Raw genomic sequence first — 23365 nt, forward strand, 5'->3', positions numbered from 1 at the left:
AGGCTAGTATCACCTTAGTTCACACTACATCCCTTGTGTTTGATATCTCGGGGTTTTGTCTCTGCAGGCAGCAGCTGAAGACTTACCTCCCGAAAACCACAACAGTAAAATTGAACCTTGAGGCAGTCTTGAAGCAAACTATCCAGGAACTCAGCCAAATGCAAACGCTCAGTCCTGTTGAAGCTAAGATCCATTTCTTAAGTAAGTGTCTCCATGATGAGGAAACAAAGAAACTGTTAAATGGTTGCAGCAAGATCTGAGCATGCTGTAAAATAAATGGAGTGCTGTCCAATCAGTAAAAGTATAATGACAGCAGCAATCTTCTGCAACATTTTGGGATAGTCTCTTGGGTCTCCCAGGAAAGAGGTCTCATGGTACAGTGAGGAGTTCTCTGCCTTGTATGTTCTTCAATCCTGGTTTAAGGGGGAGAATGCTGGCAGGGCAATGAGCTGTGGCATTTGTGATATTTCCTCAAGGCTTTGCCTTCACATTTCTGTAATAACTTCAAAGCTAAAGCTGTCATTAGCTGAGGGAGATTTTCTCACAATGGAAGTCTCCCTGTGAATCATTATCACAGTTTAGTTTAGACAGACTGGGGTAAAAGCTTGACCTGCCGAATGGGACTGTCGGGGCAGCATCCTTTCACCTAGAGGTCCCAGCCAAACTGATATTTTGGATGAAAATCTCCTCTGTCCAATTGAGTGGCCTGGATTTTCACTGAGTCGGAATGAATTTAAAAATGGCAGCTGAGACGCAATTCCAGGATTCCTGGTCTCATTCTGTGTCTTTCTGAATTTTGGGAATGCCTTTTAAGAGTGTGGGCTACACCCTACACTCCAGACTTGGCTGGTTGATTTGTGGGAATTGGCATGCCTAGTCCTCTGGAACTTTCCTGAAGTCAGGCCAGGTTTTCAATGAGCCCAAAACAAGCCCATAAAAAGGCATGCCTTCAACCAATCCTAAAAGTCCCTTATGCCCCCATGACAGGTTGTGGTACTTCAATGCCATTCATTCACTATACACTGCCAAGAATCAATGAACCTTATAATTATAGTGTTAAAAAAAGCTTTGACAAAATAGTCATTCTTTGATAAAATTCCATTTTCTTAAAATAAATCTTTTTTATTGCAGTCCAATAAATCAACCAATCATCCATAACCTTTTGAAGTTTCAGTAGCCGAAACTACAAGCACTTGAAACCTTTTAATCCCGTGAAAATAAACATTGAGAAATTGACAGCATAGATCAGAGAGCCAAAGCTGTCAATCAAACATGTTTTTCACTGGGGTGCCGGTGTTTCAACAGGCTAGTGGATTTCTGGGCTCTTAGCTGAGCCTCAATATGTATTCTTGGCTGGGAGCCAGATAACCATTGGCATACTAAAACAGAAATGCCTGAGAGGGAGAGGATTCCATTCTCCAGAACTATTATTTTGAATGGTTAACAGAATCTCATAAAGATTAATTCACTCATCAGTGTGAATTAGTATCAAAGTCCAAACTGCCACCATGCTTTTGAAGCTCAGTTAGCACCAAATACAAAAGAGAAGTTGCAAATTTGAGATAAGGCCAGAAAAGTTTGGAAATAAGTGGATTCGTATCCCTTTGTGGGAACTTAAGCCTGATCCAAAGAAATGCTTTTATTTGAAACATGAACCATTTTTCTGATGCTGCTAGCCTTGCTGTATTTCTGGAGTTTTCTGGTTTTATTCATTGGTAAATCACTTGAAGGATGTCAAAGTTTCAAATATCTAAATGTGGCAGAGGAGAGAGTTTTTACTCAGTACCTAACTCATATAAGCTGGGAATGCTTACAAGGACATTGTGCAAGTGAATCTAATGCACATTACACCTAACCTGGAGGGGCTTGCTGCTGATATATTTTCATTCCTTCATGGGATGTGGGCTTTGCTGGTAAGGTTTGCATTAATTTACTGCCCATCATTGTGAAAGTGGTGGTGAGCCAGCTTCTGGAGCTGCTGCGATCCATGTGGCACCCACAGTGCTGTTAGGAAGGGAGATCCAAGAGTTTGGCCCAACAACAGTGATATATTTCCAAGTTAGGGTTATGTGTGACTTGGAGAGGAGCTTTCCAGCAGTGGTGTGTTCCATAGGTCTGTTGCCCTGGTTCTTCTGGGCAACACAGGTCATGGATCTGGAAACACTGTTGAAGGGGCTTTGGTAGTTGCAAGTGTGCCTTGTAGATATCACAAATGCTGCAAATTAGAAACTTCTTTCCTATAACAAAAGCAAGTCTTGCCCTCATGAGGGAATGATTAAATAGCCCAGAATTCTTTGAATGAAATCAGTGGCCCAGAGGGTCAGATATAATTGGTTTATTTATTCATGCTAATTGTGGTTTATCTGCACTATACCAAAATTGGCCAAATGTTTACACAATGGTGAAAAATGTGTGTAATTTTATTGCTATTAAATACTAGTTAGTGGAAAATGGACTTGCTCCTCTTACTGCCTCTGTTGTATGGGAAAGCTACCCAAGAGAAATGCTAGTTGATCTTGCTGCTGTAATTAATGATTCTCAGTTTCTGATGTCTAACAGATTCTGATGTATTTTAATTCTTAGTCTCTGATGTGTAACAGGTTCTGATGTATTTTGTTTTCTGACTTGTCTGTCTTGTGCTCAGTAAATCGATCAAATAAAATTTCATTCAATCCTGAGTGAGTACATTCCATGAGCTCTGCATCCAAAAAGCACTGCATAGCTGCAACTTTTCTGCAGTAATGAGTTGCATTGCTGCATTGGGGAGGACTTATCTTTAAATTGATGTCCAAACACAAAATCGAGGCAAGTTGTATTAGGGAGGCCCACTGCCAAATTTCAGCTGCTAACTCTGCCCACCTATATTTTCCACTGCATCCCCCACTTCCATTAATGTTGACGATCCATCTGCCTTTCATAGCATCATGGGAGAAAGAAGCAGGAGTAGTCCATTCAGCCCATCGAGCCTGTTCCGGCTGGTCACCTACCTCTATGCCATTTTCCCCACAATCTCCATATCCCTTAATGTCATTAGTCGCCAAATATCTATCGACTTCTGTCTTGAGAATGCTCCATGATTGAACTTTCATAGCCTTCTGGAGTAGTGAATTTCAAAGATTCTTCTGAGTGAAGAAATTCCAATTCATCTCAGTCTTAAATGGCTGCCCATTATTCTGAGACCATGTCCCTGGTTCTAAACTCACCAGCAAAGGAGAAACATCCTATCCACATCTGTTACGCCCTGTAAGAATTTTGTATGATTCAATGAAATCAACTCTCATCCTTCTTCAGACAAGGAGACCAAATCTGTACACATTACTCCAGGTGCAATCTCACTAAGACACTATACGATTGCAGCAAGACATCTATACTTCTGTACACAAATCCTCTTGCGATGAAAGCCAACATACCATTTGCCTTCCTGATTGCTTGTTTCATCTGCATACTATCTTTCAGCGACTCGAACAAGGACGTCCAGGTCCTTTTGGACACCAACACTTTCCAATCTCTCACCATTTAAGAAATATTCTGTCTATCCGTTTTTTTCTACCAAAGTGGATAACTTCATACTTTTTCACATTCTATTCCATCTACCATGATCTTGCCCATTCACTTAGCCTGTCTAAATCCTCTTCAAAACTTCTTGCATCTCCTCACAAGTCACATTCCCACTTAGTTTTGTATCATCAGCAAAATTGGAAATATTACATTTGGATACCACATCATTTTTATAGATTGTGTCATGTTGTATGTAAATGAAGATGAATACTTCAGACTCCATCTGATCTCTTAGTTCCTGCTTCTGTACAACTAACGGAGCGGTGTATCAGGAGGTGGTTGGGTAACTGTGACAGTGGGATACATGAATACTGACTGCGAAGTAGGAGAAGGCCACCACTACCTCTCCCATGCCAAATACTTACTCTTTGGATTCCAGGCTCATTCACAGTCAACACAAAATTTGGGGAATTCTCCCCCCTTTAAGACTGCCCCTTTATTTGTGCCTCTTCTGTGTTGCCCTACATATGTTATTAATCTTCATCCTCAAAAATAGATCAGAATCTGTCTCTATTCAATTCTGGCAACAATGTCATTTTCAATTAAATCGCTCTGATGCTCTTATTCCCTTTGGTCTTGGGTTCTAGGTGCTGAAGACAAAACCTTAAATCAACTACATTGTCACCAACTTGCGTGCCATGTAGATCAGGCCAGGTAGGGGTAGTGGGAGGTTCCCTTTGATCACTAAAGGAAATCCCTGAACTGATAATTCTTTGAATGCCACTCTAGATTTCAGTCAATATTCAGAGTTAATTAAACTCAATTTCACAATTCCAGACTCTTGAGCAATGGCCTGGTAAGTTAAAAATTGCAGCTCTGCATGTCACCTGTTTGGTTCCTCTGACGCAGGCCTGGTCGATGTTAAGAGGGGAACATTCAGTCCTTGGTGCATTAGAGGATCAAAGGGATTTTGGTGTCCAAATACACCAATCACTAAAAGCTGTGCAACAGGTTAGCAGGGCCAAAAAAAGAATAAACACTGGCTTTATTTCGAGAGGGATAGATTTGAAAAGTAGGGAAGTTATGCTAAACCTCTATCGAAGCTTGCTTAGACAATGCTTATGAGTCCTGTGTGCAGTTCTAGTCACTATATTATCAAAAGTATATAGAAGAACTGGAGTGGATACAGAGAATAATTACAAAGATGGTACCAGAAATGGACTGAGAGATGGGGCCTCTCTTCTCGAGGGGGGAACTATTAGAGGCTTTTAAAGTATTGAAAGATTTTGATAGAGTAGATACAGAGAGAGTGTTTTATTTTGTGGGGAAGAGTAAAACTAGACGCTATCAATATAAGGTTGTAATCTAACCAAGACTTCAGAAGAAACTTATTTACCCAAAGTACAGTGAGAATATGGAACTGCCACCTCAGCCTACTTTATTCAGACAAAAAGAGAGCCAGCCTATCAGTCCTTTCCAGTCCACTCATTTCTGGTACCATCCAGTTACCTATAGTTACTGGAACTGTGAATCTCACTACCAACGGTAGGAATTTAAACAAATAATATGGACACATTTAAAGGGGGAGTTAGAGAGGAGGAGTGTATAAAGGGTTACAGTGATAGATTTAGATGAGAAAAGATGGGAGAAAGCTCAACTGGAGCATAAGTACTGGTATAGACTGAGTGACTGAGTGGGCTGAATGGGTTTTTCTGTTCGATTCCCGGTTTGGGTCACTGTCTGTGTGGAGTTTCCACATTCTCCCCATCTCTGTGTGGGTTTCCTCCAGGTGCTCCGGTTTTCTCCCACAATCTAAAGATGTGCAGAATCGGTGGATTGGCCATACAAAATTGACCCTTAGTGCCAGGGGGATTAGCAGGGTAAATACATAGGGTTACGGGGATAGGACCTGGGTGGGATTTGTGGTTGGTGCAGACTCGATGGGCCAAATGGCCTCCTTCTGCACTGTAGGAATTCTATGCTGTAGGACTCCACTCTTTACATCCTGCCAATCAGACAAAGATCCATTTATACATACTCTGTTTTCTACCAGCCATCCAATCTTCACTCCGAGCTAATATGTTACCCCCTCCATCATAAACTGTTATTTTTTGCAATAGCCTTTGATGTGGCAAATTATCAAATGCTTTCTGAAAATTCAAGTACAGTACCTCTACAAGTTCCCCTTTATCCACAGTGCATGTTATTCCTTTGAAGAACTTTAGTAAATTGGTTAAATACGATTTCCTTTCATACAACCTCTTCTCAATTATCTTGAGTTTGTCCAAGTGCCAGCTATAACTTCTCAAATGATTGATTCTAACACCTTCCCCACAAAAGATGTCTAACTGGGCTATAACTTACTGTTTTCTGCCTCCCTCCCTTTTTGAATAAAGGGATCACATTTGCTACTTTCCAGTCTGATGAGACCTTTCCAGAATCTAACAAATTTTGGAAAATTAATGTCAGTGCACCTACTATTTCACTAGCCATCTCTTTTAAGACCCGAGGATGCAGTCCATCTGGACCTGGGAGACTTGTCAACCCGTAGCTCCATTAAAAACCTCCTAAAATTGACATGAATCAGGAGTATGGTTATCTCCACATTGGCATTCAATATCACTGCCTGATTGCCTCTGCTGTAACTTCTTGTTCTGTTGGTAGCTCAAATTGTTTTCCTTTTCACTGGCTGCTTCAGCAGTTTTGGTGCCACAGCTTGTTCCAGGTTTTTGCCCTAACTGGTAAATGATGCCATCTTGAGTACTCTACAGCCCTTGCACCTTTTTCAGCACTTTCCATAACCAGCACTATCTCCATTGCTCATTTAAAATTTATGTTGACCTTTACAAGCAATCTGCATTGAATAGTGCCACAGATTAACCTATCCCTTAACATGTCATTTAAGGTCACTCCAAAATTATGATGCTCTTATAATTGATTTAGTTTAGCAATGTAAGTCGCAATCAATTTACCATGAATTAAATTTGAATATCTGGAGTACGACTGATGGTTGAGGTTGCAATTGAGCCTTTGCTAAATCCATGAGCTCACTAAATGATTTGGAGTTGGGTACACTTGGAGATGTAAAACTGCAAATAAGTTCTGAGTTCCAGAAACACTTAGGAGAGTTGCTTTGTGTTTTGCGTCCTACCCTATTTCATTTGTTTGGAAATAATATCTGAGATACTCAATGTATTGTGTCCAATCCTCCACGGAGAAGTCAAGAGAGTCTATTTTCCCAAAGATGCATTTGGGTGAGTATATTATTTTCTTTTTCTCAGACTTCAATTAAAAGAGGATACTCACAGGAATTGGGCCAGGGGCAGTGTCAGGATAATGTATCCTCATCACTAGATGTAATGATCCACTATCAGAGACTTCATTAGTGATCAAAAAGGGATTTATTTAGTAATCTTCAGAGCAGCAGCATGTTTGCAGCTAATTCTAAAATATCTCTGCCAAGGAGAAATCTTCCTCCTGGGATGATTCCCCACTCTGACTCCTCATTAGTCACCCAGGCTAGGTGACCTTTACTCTGCTGTGTTGTCCTCGGAGGGACATTCACTACAACAAGCCTATTATGTGGCACTTTAACGGGCACCTTTTGGAAGTTCATATACTCCACACCAAATGCTTTACCCTCATCACCCTCTCTACCTCATCAAAGATCTCAAACAAGTTAGTTAAAATGATTTGTCTTTAACAACCCATGCTGCCTTTCTATTTGCCAAAATAAATGTTACCGCTGTCCTGGACGATCATTTCTGAAAGCTTTCCCACCACTGAGATTAAACTGACAGCTCTGTAGTTGTTGGATTCAACCTTACATCCTCTTTTGAACAATGGTATAACACTAGCAATTCCCCAGCTAAAGAGGACAGTTGATCCTCTTTGTGCAGTGCTAAATCACTGAGTAAGCGATCAACCAAGATGTTACAGGTATACAATGTGGAAGAGCCTAGTATCAGTGATTCTGATACTCATTCTCTTTTTCATCTAAAAAAAGGCAAGTCAGAACCTATTCCTGTAATACTCTGGGTTAGTGGGAAGCCTCTTAAGATGCAAGTGGATATGGGGCATTAGCCACTGTGATGGGCGAGCACATATTTCAGTACCTAAGAGAGGGAGTCCATCCACTGAACTTGCAGAGCACTTCTGCCAAGTTGAAGACTACTGAGACGTGGTTGCAGGGAAACAAGGTTTGGGAATTGAATGTTCAATGGTGCTCAGTATTTCAGAAGGATAGACAGGAAGGGAAAGGAGGTGGTGTAGCTTTGTTAGTGAGGGAAGAGATCAGTGCTGTATTGAGAATTGATATAGGCACTGGAGTCCAAGACATAGAATCAGTTCAGGAACAGTGACCACAATTCAGTAAACTTTAAGCTACTGATGGATAAAGAAAAGTGTAGTCCTCAAGTTAAAGTGTAAAAGTGGGGGAAGGCTAATTACAGCAATATTAGGAACTGAAAAATGTAGATTGGGGGCAGGTGTTTGAGAGCAAATCAACATCTGGCATGTGGGAGGCTTTCAAGTGTAAGTTGATAGGGATTCAGGACCAGCACATTCCTGTAAGAATGAAGGATAAGTATGGCAAGTTTTGGGAACCTTGGATAACGAGAGATAACGTGCGGCATGGTAGCACAGTGGTTAGCACTGCTGCTTCACAGCTCCAGGAACCTGGGTTCGATTCCCGGCTTGGGTCGCTGTCTGTGTGGAGTTTGCACATTCTCCTCGTGTCTGCATGGGTTTCCTCCGGGTGCTCCGGTTCCCTCCCACAGTCCAAAGATGTGCAGGTTAGGTTGATTGGCCATGCTAAAAATTGCCCTTAGTGTCCTGAGATGCGTAGGTTAGAGGGATTAGTGGGTAAATATGTATGGATGTGGGGGTAGGGCCTGGGTGGTATTGTGGTCGGTGCAGACTCGATGGGCCGAATGGCCTCTTTCTGCACTGTAGGGTTTCTATGATTCTATGATATTGTGAGCCCAGTCATAGAGAAAAAGGAAGCATTTTTCAAGGCTAGCAGGCTGGGAACACAAAGCAAGTGAGGAATAAAGGAAAATAGAAAAAAACTTAATCAAGGAGTAAGGAGAGCTAAAAGGGGTCATGAAAAGTAATTGGCCAGCAGGATTAAGGAAAATCCCAAGGCTTTATATACATATATAAAGAGCAAGACGGTAGCCATGGAGAGGGTTGGCCCACTCAAGGAACCAAAGAGAAGGACTTGGTGGATGATGAATCTGGGAAAGGGTGTGTAGATAGTTTGAGTCATGTTGAGATCAAAAAGGAGGTGTTGAGACTATTGAGAAACATTAAGGTAGATAAGTCCCCTGGACCTGATGGGATGTACCCCAGAATACTGAAAGCAGGGGAGGAAATTGCTGGGGCCTTGAGAGAAATCTTTGTAACCTCACTGGCAACAGGGGAGGTCGCAGACGATTGGAGAATAGCCAATGTTGTTCCTTTGTTTAAAAAGGGGAGCAAGAATAATCCAGTGAGCCTTACATCAATGGTAGGAAAATTATTGGAAAGGATTCTTCGAGACAGAATTTACTCCCACTTGGAAATAAGTGGACGTATTAGCGAGAGGCAACATGGTTTTGTGAAGGGCAGGTCATGTCTCACTAACTTGATCGAGTTTTTCGAGGAAGTGACAAAGATAATTGATGAGGGTAGGGCAGTGGATGTTGTCTACATGGACTTCAGTAAGGCCTTTGATAAGGTCCCTCATGGCAGACTGGTGCAGAAGGTGAAGTTTCGTGGGATCAAAGGTGAGCTGGCAAGGAGGATACAGAACTGGCTCGGTCATAGAAGACAGAGGGTGGCAGTGGAAGGGTGCGTTTCTGAATGGAGGGCTGTGACAAGTGGCGTTCCTCAGGGATCAGTGCTGGGACCTTTGTTGTTTGTAATATATATAAATGATTTGGATGAAAATGTAACTGGATTGATTAGTAAGTTTGCGGACGACACAAAGGAGGGTGGAATTGCAGATAGTGATGAGGACCATCAGAAGATACAGCAGGATATAGATTGATTGGAGACTTGGGCAGAGAGATGGCAGATGGAGTTTAATCCGGACAAATGTGAGGTAATGCATTTTAAGAGTATTGATAGACAAAGGGATCTGGATATACAGGTACACTGGTCACTGAAAGTGGCAATGCAGGTGGAGAAGGTAGTCAAGAAGGCACATGGCATTCTTGCCTTCATCGGCCGGGGCATTGAGTTTAAAAATTGGCAAGTCATGTTGCAGCTTTATAGAACCTTAGTTAGGCCGCACTTGGAATATAATGTTCAATTCTGGTCACCACACTACCAGAAGGATGTGGAGGCTTTGGAGAGGATACAGAAAAGATTCACCAGGATGTTTCCTGGTATGGAGTGCACTACCTATGAGGAGAGGTTGGAGAAACTTGGGTTGTTCTCACTGGAATGACGAAGGTTGAGGGGAGACCTGATAGAAGTCTACAAGATTATGAGGGGCATGGACAGAGTGGATAGTCAGAAGCTTTTTCCCAGGGTGGAAGAGTCAATTACGAGGGGGCATAGGTTTAAGGTGTGAGGGGCAAGGTTTCAAGGAGATGTACAAGGCAAGTTTTTCACACAGATGGTGGTGGGTTCCTGGAACTCCCTGCCGGGGAGGTACTGGAAGCAGATACGATAGTGACTTTTAAGAGGCATCTTAACAAATACATGAATAGGCTGGGAATGAAGGGAAATGATCCCCGGAAGGATAGGGGGTTTTAGTTCAGTCGGGCAGCATGGTCGGTGCAGGGTTGGAGGGCCGAAGGGCCTGTTCCTGTGCTGTAATTTTCTTTGTTCTTCGTTCAGTCTGAGTAGAAATAAAAAATAGCAAGGGAAAAGGATCCCTGGTGGGAGTAATCTGTAGGTTCCCAAACAGTAATTCCACAGTGGGACGCAGTATAAAATAAGATGGCATAATGGAAATAATAATGGATGATTTTAATATACATATTGACTAGAATAATCAAATTGGGCTTGTGGGAGAGATAGGTTTTTTTGGAGTAATATGTTGTGGAACCAACCAGGGAGCAGGCTAATCTGGATTTGGTATTGTGTAATGAGCAGGGATTAATTAATGATCTCATAGTTAAAGATCCTCGAGTGAAGAGTGATCATAGCATGCTACAATTTCAAATTCAGTTTGAGGGCAAGAAATTGGAGTCCCATACTAGCATTCTGGTTTTATGCTAAATAAATTACATAGGCATGAGAACAGAGTTGGCCCTAGTAGGATTGGGCAGGAAGACTACAAAGTAGGACAATTGATATTTAAGGAGATATTCAAGTCCTCCAAACTAAAACATATTCCAGGGAGGAGGAAAGATGGGTAAAGGGGGGAGAAAGACTTCCATGGCTAGGCAAGGAAGTTAAGGATAACATGAAGAGAACAAAGGCATACTTTATTACAAAGGCCAGTGGCAGACTGGAAGATTTAAAGATCAACAAAGGGTCACTAAAAAGTAATAAAAAGAGCAAAGATAAATTATGAAAGAAAACTAGTGTAAAGTACAAAAACACAATAAAAGCTTCTATAAGTATATAAAGAAGAAGAGAGTAGCTAAAATGAATGTTGGTACCTTGGAAGATGAGGCTAGAGAGTTAATAGCGAGGAATGTAGAAATGGCTGAGACACTAAATCAATATTTTGCCTCAGTTTTCATGGAGGAGGACACGAGTATTATCTCAATAGTAACTGAAAATGCAGAGGTTATAGATAGGGAGGAACTTAGAACTATCATCGTCACAGTGAAAATTACTGAGCAAACTATTAGGATTGAAGGCAGGCAAGTCCCCAGAGTCTGATGGCCTATATTCCCTAGGTGTGAGAATGGGTCCAGTGGATTGGAAAAACACCCTTATTCAAAAAGGGAAGGAGGCAAAATGGGGAAACTATAAGCTAATTAGTTCAGCATCTGTCATTGGAAAATTGTTAGAATCCATTATTAAGGAAGTAATAATAGGATATTTAGTCAAAATGTAATCCATCAGAGTCAGCATGATTTTATGAAGGGTAAATCATGTTTGACTAATTTGCTTGAGTTCTTCGAAGATGTAACAAGCCGAGTGGATAATGGGGATCCTGTAGATGTAGTATATCTGGACTTCCAATAGGTACTTGATAAGGTGCCACACAAAAGGTTAATATACAAGGTTAGCTCACATGAGATTAGGGCTCATTTATTAGCTTGGATAGTGTATTGACTAACCAATAGAAAGCAGAGAGTTGGCAGTCTTTTTCTGGTTGGCAAGATGTAAAGTGGGTGCCACAGGGTTCGGTCCTCGGGCCCCAATTATTTACAATCTATATTAATGACTTGGATGCAGGGATAGTAGGTGCTATAGCCAACTTTTCAGATGACACTAAAATAGGTGGGGTAGTAAGTTGTGAAAATGAAATAAATTTACAAATGGATATGGATAGGTTAAGTGATTTGGATGAGAATTTAAGAGGCATAGTTAGTAAGTTTGCAGATGACACCAAGATTGGTGGCATAGTGGACAGTGAAGAAGGTTACCTCGGATTGCAATGGGATCTTGATCAAATGGGCCAGTTGACTGACAAGTGGTAGATGGAGTTTAATTTAGATAAATGCGAGGTGATGCACTTTGATAGACTGAACCAGAGCATGACTTACTCAGTTAATGGTAGGGCGTTGGGGAGAGTTATAGAACAAAGAGATCTAGGGGTACAGGTTCATAGCTCCTTGAAAGTGGAGTCACAGGTGGACAGAGTGGTGAAAAAGGCATTCAGCGTGCTTGGTTTCATTGGTTAGAACATTGAATACAGGAGTTGGGACGTCTTGTTGAAGTTGTACAAGACATTGGTAAGGCCACACTTGGAATACTGTGTACAGTTCTGGTCACCCTATTATAGAAAGGATATTATTAAACTAGAAAGAGTGCAGAAAAGATTTACTAAGATGCTACCGGGACTTGATGGTTTGAGTTATAAGGAGAGGCTGGATAGACTGGGACTTTTTTCTCTGGAGCGCAGAAGGCTGAGGGGTGATCTTATAAAGGTCTATAAAATAATGAGGGGCATAGATCAGCTAGAAAGTCAATATCTTTTCCCAAAGGTAGGGGAGTCTAAAACTTGATGGCATAGGTTTAAGGAGAGATACAAAAGTGTCCAGAGGGGCAATTTTTTCATAGAGGATGTTGAGTGTCTGGAACACGCTGCTAGAGATAGTAGTCGAGGCGGGTACAATTTTGTCTTTTAAAAGGCGTTTAGACAGTTACATGGGTAAGATGGGTATAGAGGGATAAGGACCAAATGCAGGCAATTGGAACGAGCTTAGGGGTTTTAAAAAAAGGTGGCATGGACAAGTTGTAAACCTTGATGACTCTAAGTGAATGGGGTAAAATGTGGCATATGGAGTTTCACGTGGGTAAGTGTGAGGTTATCCATTTTGGTAGGAAAAATACAAAGGCAAATTATTATCTAAATGGAGAGAATCTTCGGAGTGCTTCAGTGCAGAGGGACATGGGTGTTCTCGTGCATGAATCGCAGAAAGCTCGAATGCAGGTACAGCAGGAAATAAGAAAGGTAAATGGAATCTGGGTATTTATTGCTCAAGGAATAGAATATAAAAGTACTAAAGTGTTGCTGCTACTGTACAAATCATTAATGAGACAGCAAGTAGAATAATGTGTACAGTTTTAAAAGTAAAGTTTATTTATTAGTCACAAGTAAGGCTTACATTAACACTGCAATAAAGTTACTGTGAAAATCCCTTAGTCGCCTGTCACTCCAACGCCTGTTCGGGCCAATGCACCTAACCAGCACGTTTTTCAGATTGTGGGAGGAAACCGGAGTACCCAGTGGAAACCCACGCAGACACGGGGAGAACCTGCAAACTCCACACAGACAATGACCCGAGCCAGGAATTGAACCCGGGTGCCTGGCACTGAGGTAGCAGTGCTAACCACTGTGCTGCCCCAGTCCCCTTACTTGAGGAGGAGTGTTGTTGCATTGGAGGCAGTTCAGAGGAGGTTCACTAGATTGATCCCAGTGATGAGGAGTTTGACTTATGAAGAGACATTGGGCAGTTTAGGCTGATACTCCCTGAAGTTTAGAAGAATGAAAGGAGATCTGATTGAGGTGTACAAGATGATAAGGGGGATTCACAAAGTAGATGTAGAGAGGATGTTTCCTCTTGTGGGGCAATCTAGAACAAGAGGTCATAGTTTTAGGATAAAGGGTGGCAGATTTAAAACAGAGATGAGGAGAAACTACTTGAGTCTCTGGAATTCACCACCCCAGAGTGGGATGAATGCCAGGACTTTAAGTAAATTTCAGGAAGAGATAGACAGATTTTTAATTAGTAACGGGATGAAGGGTTATGGAGAACAGGCAGGAAGAGACTGGCCCAGATGGGGTACCAGGAAGAGCACTCAGATCCTGCACAGATCAGTTGGCAGAGGTATTCGCAGACATCTTTAACCTCTCCTTACTCCGATCTGAGGTCCCTACCTACTTCAAGAAGATGACTATCGTCCCTGTACCAAAGAAAAGCCAGGCAGCGTGCCTTAACGACTACCATCCGGGCTCTGACATCCATCATTATGAAGTGCTACAAAAGGTTAGTCATGGCACACGTTCAACTCCGGTCTCCCAGATTGCCTGGATCCACTACAGGTGGATCCAACAGGTCCACAGCAGATGCCATCTTGCTGGCCCTACACTCAACCCTGGAACATCTGGATAACAAGGACATTTATGTCAGACTCCTATTTATTGACCACAGCTCAGCCTTCAACACCATTATCCCAATGAAACTTATCTCCAAATTAGGGCTGGATACTAGACTTCCTAAACAAGAAACTACAAAGGGTTGTGAACGTAGTCCAGTCCATCATACAAACGAGCCTCGTATCCATTGACTCCATCTACACTTCCCATTGCCTTGAGAAAGCAGCTAGCGTAATCAAGGACCCCAAGCATCCCAGACATACTCTCGTCCACCGATGGAAAAAGATACAGATGCCTGAGATCAGGCTCGAGGGGCTGAATTGCCTACTCCTGCTCCTAGTTCTTATGATTCTTATGACTTCAACACACACTGCTTTGCAAACAATGCATGTAAAGGATTGCGGTCCCTCAATGTGCACCTGGTATGTGACCACAGACATCATGGAGTTATTGGGAAGAACTGAGCAAGATCAATATTAGTAGAGAAATGATGCTGGGAAAATTAATGGGATTGAAGGCGGATAAATCCCCAGGGCCTGATAATCTACATCCCAGAGTACTTAAGGGAGTGGCTCTAGAAATAGTGGATGCATTGGTGGTCATCTCCCAGGATTCTATAGACTCTGGAACAGTCCCTGTTGATTGGAGTGTAACTAATGTTACTCCAATATTCAAAGGGGAGGTAGAGAGAAAACAGTGAATTATAGACCAGTAAACCCAACATCAGTAGTGGGGGAAATTCTCAAATCCATTATCAAGGACTTTATAGCAGAGCATTTAGAAAGCAGTGGCAGGATTAGAGAGAGTCAGCATAGATTTATGAAGGGGAAATCATGCTTGACAAATCCGTTGGAATTCTTTGAAGATGTAACTAGTAGAGTTGACAAGGGGGAGCCAGTCGATATGGTATATTTGGACTTTCAGAAAGCGTTTGACAAAATCCCGCATAAGAGATTATCGTGCAAGATTAAAGTGCATGGGATTGGGAGAAGTGTATTGAGATGGATAAAAAAACTGGTTGGCAGAGAGGAAACAGAGAGTAGGAATTAATGGGTCCTTTTCAAATTGGCAAGCAGTAATGAGTGGGGTGCTACAGGGATCGGTGCTGAGATCCCAGCTATTCACATGATATATTAATGGTTTGGATGAGGGAACAAAATGTAACATTTCAAAGTTTGCAGATGATACCAAGTTGGGTGGGAGGTGAACTGTGACGAGGATGCAGAGATCCTTCAGCTTGATCTGGTTGGGTGAGTGGGCAAATCAATGGCAGATGCAGTATAATTTGGATAAATGTGAGGTTATTCACTTTGGAAGCAAAAACATGGCGGGACTGATGTATGTAACAAACCAAAGAAGAACGTACAGGGTAAATGGTAGGACTCTGAAGAGTGCAGTTGAACAGAGGGATCTGGGAATACAGGTACAGAATTCCCTAAAAGTGACGTCACAGGTGGATAGGGTCGTAAAGAGTGCCTTTGGTACATTGGCCTTTATAAATCGGAGTATCGAGTATAAAAGTTGGAGTGTTATGGTAAGGTTATATAAGGCATTGGTGAGGCTGAGTTTGGAGTATTGTGTACAGTTTTGGTCACCTAGTTACAGGAAGGATGTAAATAAGATTGAAAGAGTGCAGAGAAGGTTCACAAGGATGTTGCCGGGACTTGAGAAGCTGAGTTACAGAGAGAGATTGAATAGGTTGGGACTTTATTCCCTGGAGCGTAGAAGATTGAGGGGAGATTTGATAGAGGTGTATAGGATTTTGAGGGGTATAGATAGAGTGAATGCAAGCAGGCTTTTTCCGCTGAGGCTAGGGGAGAAAAAAACCAGAGGGCATGGGTTAAGGGTGAAAGGAGAAAAGTTTAAAGGCAATATTAGGGGGGGCTTCTTCACGCAGAGAGTGGTGGGAGTGTGGAATGAGCTGCCGGATAAAGTGGTAAATGCGGGGTCACTTTTAACATTTAAGAAAAACTTGGACGGGTTCATGGATGAGAGGGGTGTGGAGGGATATGGTCCAAGTGCAGGTCAGTGGGACTAGGCATAAAATGGTTCGGCACAGACAAGAAGGGCCAAAAGGCCTGTTTCTGAGCTGTAATTTTCTATGGTTTCTATGAAGGCCGATTACTACCTGAATGGCTGTAAATTGGGAGGGAGAAATGTGCAGTGGGACCTTGTGCACCAATCGCTGAAGGTAAGCATGCAGGTGCAGCAGACGGTAAAGAAGGCAAATGGTATGTTGGCCTTCATTGTGAGAGGTTTCGAATACAGGTCTTGGTGACGCCACACCTGGAATATTGTGTGCAGCTTTGATCTCCTTTTCTGGGGAAGGATATGCTTGCTCTCGAGGGAGTGCAGCGAAAGTTTACCAGGCTGATTCCAGGGATGGCGGGACTGATGTATGATGAGAGATTGACTAGGTTAGGATTATTTTCGCTGGAGTTCAGAGGAATGAGGGAGGATTTCATAGAGACTTATAAAATTCTAGCAGGACACGACGGGGTAGATGCAGGAAAGATATTCCCGATGGTGGAGAAATCCAGAACCAGAGGTCAGTTTGAGTATTCGGGATAGACCATTTAGGATGGAGGTGAGAAGACATTTCTTTACCCAGAGCGTGGTGAGCCTGTGTAATTCATTACCACAGAGTTGATGTCAAAACATTGAATGTATTCAAGAGGTGGCTAGATATAGCACTTGGAGACGAACGGGATCATAGGTTATGGGGAGAAAGCCGGATTAGGCTATTGAGTTGGCCGATCAGCCATTCGTAATGAATGGCGGAGCAAACTCGAAGAGCCGAATGGCCTCCCCCTGCTCCTATCTTCTATGTTTCTATGAATGCCCACCAATCTGATAGCAGTCATAATTTCTTCATTCTGTGGCAGTCTTCTGTGCATTTGACTCACTGTGGCAAGTCAAAGGCTGACTATAGGGTGACAAAGGTTATTTTATCCCAGGGTTCCAATCTGAAATCCAAACAGATGTACGCAGCAGACCTACAGTGAAGGCTATGCTGGCACAAGGAATATATCAGAGCACAGTATCAGCATTCTCAAACCACGTTTATACTGCCCGGACCACTCTGGAGGAGCCCTATGGTATTCAGATGAGTATGCTGCAGGCAGTCCAATTGAACCTCTCAGGGAGTGCATTCCAGACCCTGAATCACTCGCTGTGTGAAAAAAAATTATCTGATATCATTTTTGCTTCTTTTGCCAATTACTTTAAATCTGTGCCCTCTTGTTTTCAATCCTTTCATGAGTGGGAACAATATCACTCTGCTTGTTTTGTCCATGCCCCTCATGATTTTTGAATACTTCTATGAAATCACCTCTGGACCTTCTTCTCTCCAGAGTACCAACTTCTCCAATCTATCTTGGTAGCTGAAGTTTCTCGTAAGCATCTTCTGCACTTTCTCCAATGTCTTCGCATCCTTCCGATAGAGTGGAGCCCAGAACTGTATGCAATATTCCAATTGAGTTCTGACTAATATCTTATACAAGTTCAACAGAACATCCTTGCTCTTGTACTCCATGCCTCTATTAATAAAACCTAGGATTTTGTAAGCTTTATTCGCTGATTGCTCAACCTGTCTTGCTACCTTTAATGACTTATGCACACATACACCCAGGTCCCTATCCTTCTGCCCCTTTATAGTCCCCTTTATTTTATACTATTTTATTTTCTCCAGGTTCACCCTACCAATATGTATCAACCCACATCTCCCCGCATTGAACATCATCTGCCACCTATCTGCCTATTCCACAAACTAGTCTATGTATTTTTGAAGTTCTGCACTGCCCTCATCATAGTTCCAATCAATGCTTCCAAGTTGTATATCATCGCAAATTCTGAAATGTTGCCTGTACACCAAGATCTAGATCACTATTATGTATCAGGAAAAGCAAGGGTTCTGTACTGACCCCTGGGTCAAACCTTACTCCCATCCAAAAAACATCCATTTTGTTTCCATATTGCTACTGTTCCTTTTACTCCATGAGCTATAACTATATTCACAAGTCTGTTATGTGATATTGTATCAAATGTCTTTTAGAAGTTCACATACACATTAACAGCATTGCCTTCATCAACCCTCTCTGGGTGTTAAATATTCCTGGAAACAAAGTGTTCAGGAAAAATAGGAAAGGATGAAAAGGGGAAGGGTTTGTGGTACTAAGAAGAGCATTGCAGTGCTGGAGAGAGAGGATGTCCCAGAGCGGTCAAGGACAGAACCTATTTGGCTAAAGCTAAGGAACAAAAAAGGTGCAATTACATTGCTTGGTGTAGTCTACAGACCACCGACTAGTTGGATGATGTAGAGGAACAAATCTGCAAGGAAAATACAGAGAGGTGGAAGAATTATAATTACATTGGGAGACTTTAATTCTCCAAATATAATCTGGGACAGTGGTATTGTAAAGGGCAGAGAGGAGGAAGAATACCTAGAATGTGCTCAGGATCATTTTCAAAGCAGTATGTATCCAGTCCAACGAGAAAGGAGGCACTTCTGGAGCAGGTTCTTGGGAATGAGCTGAGCCAAGAGGATCAAGTGTCAGTGGAAGAACTGTATCGTAAGGTTTAGGATGGCTATGGAAAAGGGCATGGAACAATCCAGAGTAAGAATAATGAACCAGGGGAAATCCAACTTCAATGGAGTAAGAATAGATCTGGGCTGAGTAAACTCAAGACAAAGGTTGGCAGAAAAAACTAGCTGAACAATGATGACCTTCAAAGAAGAGATGGTTTGGGCACAGTCAAGACATATTTTCTAAAAAGGGTAAAGTAGGGCTCACAAATCCAGAGCTCCCTGGATGACAAATGAGGCAGAAATTAAGATATAGAAGAAAAAAGGTGATTCTGATAGATGTTAGGGAAAAAATACAATTGAGAACCAGGCTGAATACCCAAGGTTCAGAAGGGAGGTGAAAAACAAATAAGAGCAGAAAAGGAGTATGAGAAGAAACTGGCGGCCAAGGAATCCCAAAGACTTCCCTAGGCATATAAATAGCTAAAGGATGGTAAAAGGAGGATTGGAGTCAATTAGGGACCAAAAAGAGGATTTACGCATGGAGGCAGGGAGTATGGCTGAGGTATTAAATTAATACTTTTGTATCCATCGTTACCAAGAAAGAAGATGTCTCCAGGCCTTGTTGAAAGAGGAAATTCAGTCAATGGAAATTGTAAATTGATAAGCAGGAGGTATTAGACAGGCTGTGCTCTAAGAACTCTCGCCGTTTCTCGTGCTGTTTTTCTGGCCCCTCCGCTCTCCAAAACAAGTTCCAGCATTTTCTGCTTTCATTTTATATTTCCAGACCATGTAAGAGTGAGATTTCTTTTGGTTTTTAATGACAATCAATAATCATTTCATTATCATCATTACTGAGACGAGGTTTCAATACTCGATTTATTAATCAATCCTATTATTAATATTGATTTATTAATCAATCCTACTGATCTGTTGAAGAGGTTCGTGGATTGATGTGATGTCCTAGAAACTCCTTTGAGCAATGATATTCAGAGACAAATTGTCTCTGAATATCTTGTGAGCTCAGAGGAATCTGAGCTCACAAGATAACAGTCTAAGCGTTTACTTACAGCACTCAGACATTTAATGGAATCTGTCTGTGATGCAATGGAGGCTCTGACATTGGCCATCAGCTGTTGCATTATGGTGAGTTCCACCAGGTTACTGATGGAGGTGGCCAACAGTTCTATGATGGACTTCAAACTCTGCAAAGCCTGATATCAACATGGTGTCGGAATCCTCTGTAGAAAGGGTTAATAGACATTAGCAGCTAACAGAGAAATATAATCAAATCTTACCCAACATAAGGTTAGTGAACAGTTAATTATACATAAAAGGATTTGAAATGAACTATATTCATGCTTTTTATAATGAAATCAATAATAATGATTTTGAAATAATCTGTTGTATTAAAATAATCCATTGAATTGTATTAATTAAGCTTGTAAAGCAAAAACGTGCAGTTTGCCAGTACTGTGACTAAAGAAATCAGTAACATTAATGAAAGAACACAAGGTTCGGCAACATTTTGATATAAAATTATGTAACTTGCATTAAGAAAACAATGGATGCAAACAGATATATTCAAAGTATATCTGTATGAAGGAAATTTAAAGATAAATTACATATGATTCAAGCTGTCCAGGCCTGGAATGATGCCAAGTGACGGGCTCTCATTTGGCATTAGACCAAGTCTTGGCATTTAGCCAGTGCTGACTTTAAGCAAAATAAGGTTTAACATAGAACATAGAACAGTACAGCACAGTACAGGCCCTTCGGCCCTCGATGTTGTGCCGAGCTTTGTCCGAAACCAAGATCAAGCTATCCCACTCCCTGTCATTCTGGTGTGCTCCATGTGCCTATCCAATAACCCCGTGAAAGTTCCTAAAGTGTCCGACTCCACTATCAAAGCAGGCAGTCTATTCCACACCCCAACCACTCTCTGAGTAAAGAACCTTCCTTGGACATCCTTCCTGTATCACCCACCATGAACCTTATAGTTATGCCCCCTAGTAATAGCTACATCCACCCGAAGAAATAGTCTCTGTACGTTCACTCTATCTATCCCCCTCATCATCTTATAAACCTCTATTAAGTCGCCTCTCATCCTCCTCCACTCTAAAGAGAAAAGCCCGTGCTCCCTCAACCTTTCCTCATAAGACCTACCCTCCAAACCAGGCAGCATCCTGGTAAATCTCCTTTGCACTCTTTCCAATGCTTCCACATCCTTCTTATAGTGAGGTGACCAGAACTGCATACAATATTCCAAATGTGGTCTCACCAAGGTCCTGTACAGTTGCATCATAACCCCGTGGCTCTTAAACTCAAACCCCCTGTTAATAAACGCTAACACACTATAGGCCTTCTTCACGGCTCTATCCACTTGAGTGGCAACCTTCAGAGATCTGTGGATATGAACCCCAAGATCTCTCTGTCCCTCCACATTCCTCAGAACCCTGCCATTAACCCTGAAATCCGCATTTAAATTTGTCCTACCAAAATGAATCACCTTGCACTTAGCAGGGTTAAATTCCATCTGCCATTTTTCAGCCCAGCTCTGCATCCTATCAATGTCTCTTTACAGCCGACAACAGCCCTCCACCTCATCCACTACTCCACCAATCTTGGTGTCATCAGCAAATTTACTGACCCACCCTTCAGTCCCCTCCTCCAAGTCATTGATAAAAATCACAAATAGCAGAGGACCCAACACTGATCCCTGTGGTACACCGCTGTTAACTGGTCTCCAGTCTGAAAATTTTCCATCCACCACCACCCTCTGTCTTCTATGAGAAATGATGTGGAGATGCCGGCGTTGGACTGGGGTAAACACAATAAGAGTTTTAACAACACCAGGTTAAAGTCCAACAGGTTTATTTGGTAGCAAATGCCATTAGCTTTTGGAGCGCTGCCCCTTCGTCAGATGGAGTGGATATCTGCTCTCAAACAGGGCATACAGAGATACAAAATCAAGTTACAGAATACTGATTAGAATGCAAATCTCTACAGCCAACCAGATCTTAAAGATCTGGCCTATAATTACCAGGGTCATTCCTATTTCCTTTCTTGAACAGAGGAGCAACATTTGCCACTCTCCAGTCCTCTGGCACTATCCCCGTGGACTGTGAGGACCCAAAGATCAAAGCCAAAGGCTCTGCAATCTCATCCCTTGCCTCCCAAAGAATCCTAGGATATATCCCATCTGGCCCAGGGGACTTATCGACCCTCAGATTTTTCAAAATTGCTAATATATCTTCCCTCAGAACATCTACCTCCTCCAGCCTATCAGCCTGTATCACACTCTCATCCTCAAAAACATAGCTCCTCTCCTTGGTGAACACTGAAGTATTCATTCATTGCCTCTCCTATCTCTTCTGACTCCATGCACAAGTTCCCACTACTGTCCTTGATTTGCCCTAACCTCACCCTGGTCATTCTTTTACTTCTCACATAAAAGAAAAAGCCTTGGGGTTTTCCTTGATCCGACCCGCCAAGGACTTTTCATGCCCCCTCCTAGCTCTCCTAAGCCCTTTTTTTAGCTCATTCCTTGCTACCTTGTAACCCTCAAGCGACCCAATTGAACCTTGTTTTCTCATCCTTACATATGCTTCCCTTTTCCTCTTGACAAAACATTCCACCTCTTTTGTGAACCATGGTTCCCTCACTCGTCCATTCCCTCCCTGCCTGACAGGGACATACCTATCAAGGACACGCAGTATCTGTTCCTTGAACAAGCTCCACTTTTCATTTGTGCCTTTCCCTGACAGTTTCTGTTCCCATCTTATGCTCCCCAATTCCCGCCTAATCGCATCATAATTACCCCTCCCCCAATTATAAACCTTGCCCTGCCGTATGGGCAAATCCCTCTCCAATGAACAAAGAACAGTACAGCACAGGAAACAGGCCCTTCGGCCCTCCAAGCCTGTGCCGCTCCTTGGTCCAACTAGACCAATCGTTTGTATCCCTCCATTCCCAGGCTGCTCATGTGACTATCCAGGTAAGTCTTAAACGATGTCAGCGTGCCTGCCTCCACCACCCTACTTGGCAGCGCATTCCTGGCCCCCACCACCCTCTGTGTAAAAAACATCCCTCTAATATCTGAGTTATACTTCGCCCCTCTCACCTTGAGCCCGTGACCCCTCGTGATCGTCACCTCCGACCTGGGAAAAAGCTTCCCACTGTTCACCCTATCTATCCCCTTCATAATCTTGTACACCTCTATTAGATCTCCCCTCATTCTCCGTATTTCCAGGGAGAACAACCCCAGTCTACCCAATCTCTCCTCATAGCTAAGACCCTCCATACCAGGCAACATCCTGGTAAACCTTCTCTGCACTCTCTCTAACGCCTCCACGTCCTTCTGGTAGTGCGGCGACCAGAACTGGATGCAGTACTCCAAATGTGGCCTAACCAGCGTTCTATACAGCTGCATCATCAGACTCCAGCTTTTATACTCTATACCCCGTCCTATAAAGGCAAGCATACCATATGCCTTCTTCACCACCTTCTCCACCTGTGCTGCCACCTTCAAGGATTTGTGGACTTGCACACCTAGGTCCCTCTGTGTTTCTATACTCCTGATGACTCTGCCATTTATTGTATAACTCCTCCCTACATTATTTCTTCCA

The 23365-nt window shown here is 42.4% G+C and overlaps 1 protein-coding gene across 1 annotated transcript in view; it reads left to right on the plus strand.

Moving 5' to 3' along the window:
• myo15b (myosin XVB) overlaps positions 1–23365 on the plus strand; it is a 520694-nt gene that overhangs the window by 483370 nt on the left and 13959 nt on the right. The window contains exon 67 of the mRNA XM_078226038.1: positions 68–201. Within this exon, the coding sequence (XP_078082164.1) occupies positions 68–201 (134 nt within the window). The remainder of the gene's footprint in view (positions 1–67; positions 202–23365) is intronic.

Source organism: Mustelus asterias, chromosome 12, assembly GCF_964213995.1.
Source record: "Mustelus asterias chromosome 12, sMusAst1.hap1.1, whole genome shotgun sequence".
NCBI lineage: Eukaryota > Metazoa > Chordata > Chondrichthyes > Carcharhiniformes > Triakidae > Mustelus > Mustelus asterias.